General features: G+C 36.3%; 1 protein-coding gene across 1 annotated transcript in view; it reads right to left on the bottom strand.

Moving 5' to 3' along the window:
• Positions 1 to 3,463: 3,463 nt before the first annotated feature.
• FDX1 (ferredoxin 1) overlaps positions 3,464 to 11,790 on the bottom strand; it is a 33,052-nt gene continuing 24,725 nt past the window's right edge. The window contains exons 3-4 of the mRNA XM_024754211.1: positions 9,094 to 9,223; positions 3,464 to 4,288 (exon numbers count right to left, since the gene is read on the bottom strand). Of these exons, the coding sequence (XP_024609979.1) occupies positions 4,162 to 4,288; positions 9,094 to 9,223 (257 nt within the window). The 3' untranslated portion in view covers positions 3,464 to 4,161. The remainder of the gene's footprint in view (positions 4,289 to 9,093; positions 9,224 to 11,790) is intronic.

The following is an 11,790-nucleotide window of genomic DNA, read 5'->3' as shown; positions in this document are numbered from 1 at the left end:
CAGACTTCCTGACCTCTCAAGAAAACACTCGTATGTATCCGGACTCCTGTTAAGAGTTAAGATTCAGGCACAGGCTGAATGTAATCTCATCAATATCAGGTGACTGCCAAAGAGCAAAATGCTAGAAGCATAAGACCAGGTTTTGATTAATTCAACTATGTATTATATACCTACTGTGGGCTAAATACCACAAAAGAAACTGCAGTTACAAAGTTGAACAAAACCTAATCTTTACTCTTAAAAAGCTTAACCTATCAGGAGAAAAATGTAGGAAGTGCCACATGTAACAAATACTAAAAAGGACAGTCTGAGACAGAGGACTGGGAAAGATGAGGGAGCAGTGAAACTCACTGGGGTAAATCAAAATGAGTGTTAATGGCTTCAGAAATGATTAGCAGACAAAGGAAGCCAGAAAGGCACAATGGCTCTGCTTAATTTTATAAATTATTACCAAATCAAGTCTAAAAATTAAATGACAAATAATACATCCAGATAATAAGATAAGCAAATGGGAGTCAAAAGGAAAGAGGAATAAGACATTGATTAGGTTATTACTAACAGTTTTTGGAGAGGTAATGCCTCTCACTGTAAAGATCTTTCCCACCAACTTCTCTCTTAAGTTGCTTCTGGTAGACTTAAATTATCTTTTAACTTCCTATTTCTGTTGTTATAGCCACATTTATTTCTGTCTGCAAGTGATCATGCCTTCCTCCTGCCAGCTGGTTTTCTAATTTTTCAGCTTCTAGAAACTTAAACAGAAGAAAATCTGATAAAAATAACTTGATACCATGTGATGTGTTGACATATTAAAGGAATCCTGTTGTTGCTTAACCAAGATCATACTTCTATTCTTAAATGTTTCTCCAATAGGAAACAAAGTTTATGTGTAATGTTTGAACATCTCTGAATGGTTTACACTTAGAATAAAGTTTCACAGGCTATTTTTAGAAATGTAATACAATTATTTGTCTTTTCATTTAGAGTGATATTATCCTATAAATAAGAAAGCCATTTAAGAAATTCTGATCCCAAAATGTGGTTTACCACAAAATTTCAAGTAGTTTAAAAAAAGGAAAGCAATTAAAAGAGTTGTAAAAAGGAAGAAAAAGAAAAGATGGGAAAACATATACTGAATCTAAATTTCCCTTAGAAAACATTTTTCCAAGTGAAACGTAATTATTCTATTGCTGAATGACCATTATAAAAAATCACATGGATCACCATATGATACTTAAATTTAAAAACAGGAAAGCAGTCCTTTAAGACAAAAATTAGACAGTATTTTCACACTGAAAGTTAAGCAAAAGGTTTCGGAAATTTTTAGAATGGTTCACTTAAAAAGAAAAACAAATTCAGCAATTCTGAATTACTTATATAATTACAGGCTGGTTTTATCTGTGAAAACCAAATACAGCATTAAGTATTAGCATGTAACCAACAATTATATGGAGTACTATACCAAAGGAAGATGCCTTTCTTGATGACAAAAATGACAGAGAGATGTAAACTAAAATTATACAGCATTGAAAGGGAAACCCACCACTGTTCCCTCTGATTTAAATCTACTGTCAAGAAAACTGCAAGGAGTCAGAGAATAAAACAAATGAACCATCATAACAAAGAAGACACAAGAATCTTCTGAAACACAATACAAGAATAAAATCCTACCCCTCTTCAAAAGTTTAGAACACTGTTAGTAAAAGGCCCGTTTTCACAGGCAATGATGTGCCAGTAAATTAATCTGAAAATAATGGTTACTGTGATGGCTTTAAAACATGTCTGCAAATTCTTTGACACCCCTCAATTCAAATGATGGGTCAGACTTGATGCCTCACTTCTAATGAAAAACACGGGCAGAAGTGATACTGTGTGACAGTCAGCTTCTGCCTAGCAATGCTTGTACGCTCTCTTAGGGCACTGGCACTCAGAAGCCAGCCACCATGTTGTGAGGAAGCCCAGGCCACGTGCAGGGGCCATACACGGGTGTTTCAGTCAACAGCCCCTGCTAGACCCCCAGCTGATACCAGCATCAACTTGCTAGTCACACGAGGAAATCATAAGCCTTCATATGATTCCAGCACCTGGCCCTGAAGTCCTCTAGCTTAGGCCACAGACATCGTGAAGCAGAGATGAGCCACCCCTGCTCTGCACTCTCTGAATTCCTGACCCATAAAAACAGAGACAATAAAATTGCAGCAATAGATAACTGAATAACATTACCTAGAACGCACACACATCAAACATGGATTTTTTTTTGAAACTGAAAAAATAACTTTTATACAAAACAATTATAGGATATATGCTCCACTTAGTAAGTTTAGTAGGTTTTATTTAAGTAACACAATTAAGCTTCATTAATAAGAAGCTCTCTTAATTTGAAATCTGAGACAATTAGACTAAAGTTTAGAGTCTTAAGCTGGATGTCATCATTAAAGTGCACTGGAAAGGAGAATTTAGGGAATCCATGCAAGAATACGAGGAGAATATGGAAGCTAACTAAGAGGTCAGATTGTTTTGAAGTACTCTAACAGTGGAACACTCTCCACAAAGAAGGCACTCGATGGTTATCAAGTGTCAAATGAACATTAGAAGCCCTGAGTTCTTCCTTAATCACTTTATACATGTTAATTAGTTTAAAAGTATTCTTATTTGGCAAATTGGTCAGTTTAGTTGAAGCAAATGATTTGTGCATACATATATTTTATCTTTTCCTAATAAAAGGTGAGCTCCCGGGGCTTCCCTGGTGGCGCAGTGGTAGAGAGTCCGCCTGCCGATGCAGGGGACACGGGGTCGTGCCCCGGTCCGGGAAGATCCCACATGCCGTGGAGCGGCTAGGCCCTTGAGCCATGGCCGCTGAGCCTGGGGTCCAGAGCCTGTGCTCCGCAACGGGAGAGGCCATAACAGTGAGAGGCCCGTGTACCACAAAAAAAAAAAAAAAAAAAAATGGTGAGCTCCCTGAGGGCATTCTTGATCGTGTTCATCTCTGTACCCAATGGACATAACACAACATTGTAGGTCCAACACCATACTTGACAAATATTTGTGCAAATGCTCAAAGTGCACAGATGTACCTGAAGCTAAGTCAACTTTATAATTCACTTTTAACTCGTTTTTTCTGCCCTTTCCCACCATTAGTCCAAACTAATGTTTTATTATACTTCCAAGAGCACACTTTGTACCCCTTTATTATCATTTACCGTGTATTCACAGTAAAGATAAAGTACAAAGGTCTGCCATGCACAGACAATGATCTGAGGTGTTCGAGCCCACCCCCCTCCAGGACCGTGCCCATCGTGCTCAGTGCACACTGTGAGGCTCTGTCCTCGCCGAGGGGATGGCAGCCCACTCGCTTCCTTCTGCAGCTCAGGACAGAGAAAACCTAATCCATAAGATGTCCATTCTGTCACAGGCATTATTTTTAAAAGATTACAAAGACAGGCCATTCTAATTAGGATAAAAAAATAAAGACATGTAATTTTTAGTTTATTTCTCCAGTCCAGTCAGAACTGACACCAAACATCTTTGACAGCACTCCATTACCTGTGCTCAGTCATTGCTCAGCATACATTACCTGTGCTTTCACTGAATCAAAATTTTGGAATAATGATTTATAAGGTCATACCTATCTTTGAAATTAATCAGCTTACTGAGCAATTAAATACACATCCATACACATTCACATTTAACTACAGCTATGATATTCCTAATTTCTCCACTTTCGATCTCAACACATAACTTGTAATAACAAGATACAGTTCTAGTACTGACCTTCTAATTTGTTGTATGGCCCTAGACAAGCCATTTTACATCTCTGCCTCCACCACGTCTAACAGAGATAATGATACCTTTTTTTAACCTATTTTATAGGTAAGTAGGCATAAGATTTATGTGAAAACATTTTGCTAATGTGGCTAATCAAACACAGGTAAAATATATAAGGTTTTATCATATTAACTACTTTCTAATATTTGATTTGTTTTTATAATTTAATCAAAATAAAGATGACATTCTTTCAGAACTACAAAATTCAGCAGTTACACAAGGTGAATTAAAGTAATAAATCTAGTCATAATAATAAATGCATTCATCCATGTTCTCATTTAATTACATTAAGAAATAATAATTATAAAAATAGGTAAAATGTTGTGAAAATATTCCTATTTATTCTCGCTTAGAGGAGTTCATGCCCATATCAATGGACTCTCTGGCATCAGACACAGCATCAGGTACTCGAACAGTCATATTGTCCATAGCCTTTGTCAAACAGATTTGGCAGCCCAACCGCGATCTGTATAAAAAAGGGGGGAGGTATGATTTAGTATTAAGTATATATTATTCACAAAGCAATGCAGTTACCAGGACCTTTTCTTACCCAAAGCATAGGGATTTATTTACCTTTTAAATTTCCATTAAGTAGAAAAAGATACATCCAACCCTTTCAACTAGAGGATAACAGAATGTAAATATGAAAAACAAAAAGTGTGATACGCCAAAGCTTCATTTTAATCTTTCTACTAATTGTTTCACTGGAACTACTGCTTTTTTGGTGACAGGACTGACAAGCAATGAAATGATGAGAAGGCACAACAGTGGAGGAGAGAACTGAGGTTTTAGCAATGCCAAGAGAATGACTAATCAATTCCCAGATAATTAAAACCATACAGTCTATGAAAGAAAGCTACACTTTTTAAAGCCTTTAAAACAAGAAATTTGGAATAAACACATAGATGTAAGTCATCAATTATCAGATGCATATTTTTCCCACAATTTTAACATCTCTGAAACCAAATGCATCTTAAAATCAATGCCATCTTACAATCACAGCTACACTGTGAGGTGGCAGTCACATCAGAGGTGTCTCTTCAATTGAGTTATGGGAAGTATGTTAATATTATGTGTTGAATTTCATTACCATTCAAAATAAGCCCAAAAAGATTACAAAACAAAAATTAACAATACAGAGACCCAGCATAAATTGATATTAAGAAAGTAAATATTTGTCATTGGAAGAATAACTGTAATTCCATTTTTCTTTTATTTTTTTCAGTATTGTGACCAATTTTATTTATATTTTCCTTTTAAAACAGTGATGTACAAATCTGTCTAAATAGCTCTAAATCTAAGTATCAATAGCTCTTTCAATATGCATAAAACGTTAAGTGATAAGATCATTTTACACCATATTTTAATCAGCAGAGCTTTTTCCTTCTTAATGGCACATAAAAATAAATACTATATTAGCCTTATAATCAAACTGCCTTCAATTTGATGGAATGTGGTATGTAGGTCTTGGTTTTGTCAACATATTTGTCAAGCACCTGCTGAGCATCAAAAGGCACAGAACTAAATGTCAGTGGGTTTGTAAAAGAATAGCAACTCACTTCAATCCTTACTGAACACCTCTTACATGCTGGGTGCCAGGGATGCAGGGGTTAGAGCCAAACAGACCAGTGGTACAGAATCCAGCACTGAACATGATGTGTTCACAAGCAACTTTCTTAACCATGCCAAATATTAGTTTCCCAACCTCATCCTAAACATGGATAATAAGTGGGCTCCTCACAGGACTGCCATGAGGATTAGTTGCTAATATCAGTATTAAGTATTCAATCAAATAGAAGAGCTGAGACACATTTGCAGATAATTAACATGTGAGACTGTGACAAATGCCACAGAGAGAGAAAGCTGAAAGGGCTGAGGAGAAAGCACTGACTTCTGATGGGGGAGATGGTGTTTCTAATGGGCTTTGAAGGCTGGCTAGAACTTAAGAGGAGAAAGGCATTTGAGGCAAAGCTAATAGGGATTCAAGGCATGTTTGAGGCAATATGGGATTTTGGCCTGGCTGCTGTGCAGGCCAGACAAGGACAGGGGAGTGATGGGCTAGAAAGGTGGCCAAGCCATGGACAGCTCTGAACACCAGTGAAGGGGTTCAGGTTTTTACTGGTGAGCAATGAGGGACCACTGGGAGGTTTCTGAGCAAGGAGTAAGTACTACTGCCATGGGAAATATTGATTGCTGATAGAAAAAAATCCCCTTTTACCAATAATTCCTATTTGTTGAATAGAAACAGCCCTGACAATACTCAATTATGCATTAAGCTCTGTCTGCAAGAGAAAAAATAAGGCAAGCCAATTTAGACAAATTCATTAGGACTGTGGTGAGCCCTAGAGAGACTGTTGGTTACTCTTGGTGTCCATACAAAGATGAGTAGGGTAATGCTAGCCTTCAAGGAACTTTTAGTAAGGGGAACAGGACAGAAAGAGCTACCAGTGATACAGAGCAGAATAAAGTAAGTGTAGTAACAGAAGAACAAGAACTGTGTGGGGGAACACAGGGAGGGGTAGCACCGAAAGCCCTTGCTGGTTCTATAACCCTAGAAGATAAGGCAGTGGCACCGTGGCTGTTCTCACTCCCCTACTTCCTCCTGGAAGGTCTCTCGCTCCAGGGTCTACCAGTGTAGAAAGTGTCTTACACTTCTACAGAAGGAGACAGACAGCAAGTCTTCCTTGATTTCACTATTAATCCTACAAAATCTCACACCTGTGCAAACCTTGAAGACATTTTCTCCATATACACCTGACAGTGGAAATATACTAGGTGTTACGTTAACTTTACTTCTAAAGTTTGGTTTTCAATGCAGAGAAGAAGCTTCAAATAGTAAAAAACCAAGGGTTTTGGGGTCTAACGTAACTGATTCAAACCAGGACTCTGTCATTCTCTAGCTGTGTGGCCTTGAGCAAATCCACAAGAACTAAGCTTCGTTCTATAAAATGGTGATAATACTGCCTAACTCTGAAGATTAGAAATAATCTTTGTTAAGTTTGTAGGCATTATAGTAAGTTTCCGGCATTTGAATTAATATTATTATAGTCAGAATGCCAACAACAACCATTTAATGAATGCTTTCTTCACCAGACACTGTTCAAGGAGCTTCACGTACATTTATTAGTTGACACGACACAACAACCCTATGAGGTAGGTACTATTATTATCCTCATTTTACAAATATGGAAACTGAGGCCTCTGTGTAGATTATCCATGGAAACTGGTAGCAGGGAACAATGACAACCATCAAAAATAGATTCACAGATAATTCCTGAATCTCTCTACCAACCACTAATTCCAAAAACAGTTGGTGACGCCTTTTGTGAATCAGGCACTGGAGACACAATGATGAAATAAGACATGGCCCCTGCTCTAATGGGGAAAAGGAGACATGTAACCAGTAAAATAAGTGCCATATGCACCCGTGTATCAACAAGCCATCATTAATCAAGGTTAAGTACACCCTAAAGTAAACATCAAAATGATGCTGTTTTATCTTAAAAATTATAGACATTTACATAGCACTTAATTTTAAAAATAAACCTATGGGACTGCCCTGGTGGTCAAGTGGTTAAGACTCCACGCTCCCAATGCAGAGGGCCCGGGTTTGATCCCTGGTCAGGGAACTAGATCCCACATGGATGCCACAACTAAGAATTTGCAAGCCACAACTAAAGATCCCACATGCTGCAATGAAGATCCCGTATGTGGCAATGAAGATCCCACGTGCCTCAACTAAGACCTGGTGCAGCCAAATAAGTAAGTAAGTAAATAAATAAATAAAATAAACCTAAGAACTAAAGACTGAGTTTCCGTGTTTCTTTGTTTGGAAGTATATGGAACCCTAGAAATAGAAGTTTACACGCAGTTACTATCTTTGAACAAAATTATTTTCATTCCAAATATGTCAGTGTTTTCTAAATCCTACCTGTGAAAAGCATTATACTCTTTCCCCACAAAGCATTTCTACTAAAATTCTGTGTACTTAAGAATATCAGCTATAAAATGCCATAAAAGCTATTTCCTGCTTTCCATTATCTTGTTCTAAAACTTCTGAATATTATCAAAGTTCTTGGCTAGTCTACATTTACAATAGGTCTCTTGTATCTTCTCACACTCATGTACCTCTCCTAAATGTAGCTCTCCATTTCCTCTCATTTTTTAAAATTTTCATTCAGAATATTATCTGTTACATGCACCTAGAAATTTCACCTGAATAAAAGGGCAAGCAGTTAGCTATGATTTACCCCTCACATTGAAAGAAACAATTTTCAGAACCAAATTAACACAACATTGAGTGTATTCTGTGTGTTATCCTTCAGGGAAAAAAAAGGAGGTGTTGATAGAGAATGTGGCACCTGAAGATGTGAGGGGAGACAGGCAGATGGCAGCCACAATAAATACCAATGACCTAAAAACTTTTTGAGGATCATTAGATAAGAGGGTTTATCTTAAGGATCTAATAAAATTGTGGTTACATGATACACATGAAATAAAGCTATTATTATTACTATTATTTCTTATTTTTTTAAACTATTTTTCATTAGGGCCACCAAATTACAGTTAAACACCAAAGCCAACCTTAATTAAATAAACTCTTGTTATCTCGTCCCTTGAAACAGTAAATTAACTACCTATCTTCCCTAACTCAAACCAAAAGACTAGATAATTAAAAAAAAATAAGGTATCACTTGATATCTCTTGCTACTATAAATCTTACCACTTTTAAGAGTAATTCTACTTATTAATAACAAGAATAAGCTCTGATTTACTTTAATGTACAGTTAGAAACAGAAGTATTCATTTTAACATAATTACTATTATATATTAAGTTCTTTTAAAAATTGTATTCTCTCAAGTAGGTAAAATTTTCCATTATAATTTCTTTCAATTATCAAATCTGTCCTTCAAGAATACCATAAAAAGCATTAAATTTAATCCCAACTCATTAAACTGTGATAAATATTAATTCCTGGAATAAAAATAGATGAAAGAAGATTTATTAGGATCTAGAACTTATGCTTCTAATACTTCCAATTATTTTTTTTTTTTACTTTTGTTAAAAGTTTCATAAGGGTTAAACTGTAGAATACATAAGAGAAATGTCACATATTTGATATTCAAAGTCTGTGACTGTTATCTATCTACACTGGGAGACCCTATTACATGCATGCATATTACATGTCTCTGGTCAGAGACAGACATGAACTAATAAAACTTTTATCCTCCTATATTATTATCACAACAGAAGTGGTCCAAAAATCTTACCTATCTGTTAGTCCATATGCCAGATCAAGCATGTCATTCTCCTCATCACTGATTGCTTCTAATTTCTCAAATATGTGCTGTTCAAAGATGAGGTGACAGGTGGAGCAAGCCAAGGTTCCCTCACATGCACCTACAAAAGCAACAAACATTGAATATGCTCCCCTCTACATTCAACACAATTCAAAATTGACTTGAATTAATTAAATTAAATAATTTCTAAATTTAAAAATCAGCATTAGCATACATCAATGATAGGACTTTATTTCTGAGTAAGAATTAGGGACAACCCCCCCATACCCAACACACACACACACACGCACACACACACACACAGAGTTTGAAATCACTTTCAAATATTATTTTTAAAAGGTATGAACTAGATGCTGTGAGGGGAAACATAAAAATACAAATCCTAATACCAAAGAGCTTACAAGTTAATAAACTCAGATATGCATACATACAAAAATGTATGCATTTTAAACTTATATAGTAATGATTTATATAACAGCTATGCAAGTTACTTACCGTTTCCTGGAGAGCACAACACAATTTATAATGCCTCACAGTATATAAGAGGAACCAGAAAGTAACCAAACTGACATCTAAAGTTAAATATTTTTCCCTCTCAATCTCTCCTTATAATCAGGACAGAATCAAATAAGTCACTTTAAGAGTCACATTGGTTTGGGACTTCCCTGGTGGCACAGTGGTAAAGAATCCACCTGCCAATGCAGGGGACACGGGTTCGACCCCTGGTGCGGGAAGATCCCACATGCTGTGGAGCAACTAAGTCTGTGTGCCACAACTACTGAAGCCCGCGCACCTAGAGTCAGTGCTCTGCAACAAGAGAAGCCACCGCAATAAGAAGCCCGCACACCGCAATGAAGAGTAGCCCCAGCTCGATGCAACTAGAGAAAGCCCACGTGCAGCAACTAAGACCCAACGCACCCAAAAATTAATTTTAAAAGAGTTCTTTGTACATTAAAAAAAGAGAGTCACACTGGTTTAAAATAGAGAAGAATATTTCTCCCATTCCATGTTTTCAAAAGTCACTAATTTAACAGTTATTTATTGAGTGCATATTAACATGCCAAGGACTGTGAAAAGGGAACTGAAAAGTCATCTAGTCCAACTAAACTATGAATCTGCTCTGCAAAATCCTTTTCCCAGGGGTTACCCAGCTTTTGCTTGAAAACTTCCTGACAAAGAAATCCTCACTGCTTAAGCCAGCCAATTTCACATTCGGCTTCTACTGAGCTAAAAGTCTGTCACTCTGTAACTTTCCACCTACTGCTCCAATTCTATCCCATGAAGTCAAATCTGTTTTTTCTCTCTGGCTCTACCGAGGTATAACTGACAAATAAAATTGTAAGATATTTAAAGCATACATCGTGATGATTTGATATACGTATACACTGTGAAAGGACTCCTCTCACTTAGTTAACACATCTGTAACCTCATATATTTACTTATTTATTTTTAGTGAGAACATGTAAGTTCTACTCTCTCAGCAATACAGTGTTATCACTGCAGTCACCATGATTTACATTAGATCCTCAGTCCTTAATCATCTCAGAGCTGAAATTTTGTACCCTTTTACCTATTCAACTCCCTATTTCCCAACCTCCCCCAAGCCTCTGGAAACCATTTTTCTATTCTCTGTTTCTATGAGTTTAGTTAGTGAATCCTTCTAAACAACAACTGTTCAACTGTTCATATATTTGAGAATGTTCTTTCTTCTCCACGCTGAGCGTAACCAGGCCCTCCAAATTTTTCTTACGTAATGACATAGTTCTCAATCCCTTCCCTCAGTCTGGTTGGGCTTTTCTTAAAATACAGCATCCAGAAGAGGACCTGACAAAACAGAATCATCCAGAATCATGTTCTCATTAAATTCTACCTAAAAAAGTTATTCTGGTTTGTTTCTGAATAATATTTTTTAAAGCCGCTATACAACTGTAAAGATTATATAGAGTCCTAGGAGTAACTTCAGTTTGATTTAGATTCTTTTGGCCAATAAACACTATATAAAATATTAATAGAACTGCTATCAATAATTAGTGAACTTCTTAATTTTCCTCAGAATGAATTTATCATTTTAAAAAGAGTTGTTCTTTTATAAGTTAAACATTTGTTACTCATATTTTATTTTTTAAAACATCAAGAAAGAAGAGACAGGCTTCCTTAAACATTCATTTTTATTAAATCTCATTCAAAGCAGTAACAAGATAAAGCACAGAGACACCATACAGTGATGTACAGGAGCCATAAGCATGGACTGTAGAGCCAGATTCCCTGGCTTCAATCCCAGCTCATTTTACTAATGGCATCACCTTGGGCCACTACACCCTCCTGCCTTAATTTCCTCAACAGTAACTGTACCAACCTCACATAATAGTTGCAAGAATTACATATAAGTGTGTACTTAACATATGTACTTGCAACCACAACTGACTGGTAGAGAATAAGAACTATTCAAGTGTTGGTAATTATTATGATTTGGAAGTTATAAGAAAACTTAAGAGTCATTCAACTTTTTTAAACGTAAGAGTAAGAATTAAACCCAAGAAGTTAAATGAATCAACTATGAATTCCTGCCACTCAATAATCTAATTCACCTTATGTGAATATTAAATATATAAACATATATATACATATATTCAGTACATTTATGCAATACACAAATATATACCCACA

The sequence above is a fragment of the Neophocaena asiaeorientalis genome, unplaced genomic scaffold, assembly GCF_003031525.2.
Source record: "Neophocaena asiaeorientalis asiaeorientalis breed wild unplaced genomic scaffold, Neophocaena_asiaeorientalis_V1.1 scaffold21, whole genome shotgun sequence".
NCBI lineage: Eukaryota > Metazoa > Chordata > Mammalia > Artiodactyla > Phocoenidae > Neophocaena > Neophocaena asiaeorientalis.
This window is presented reverse-complemented; position numbering and strand designations above follow the sequence as displayed.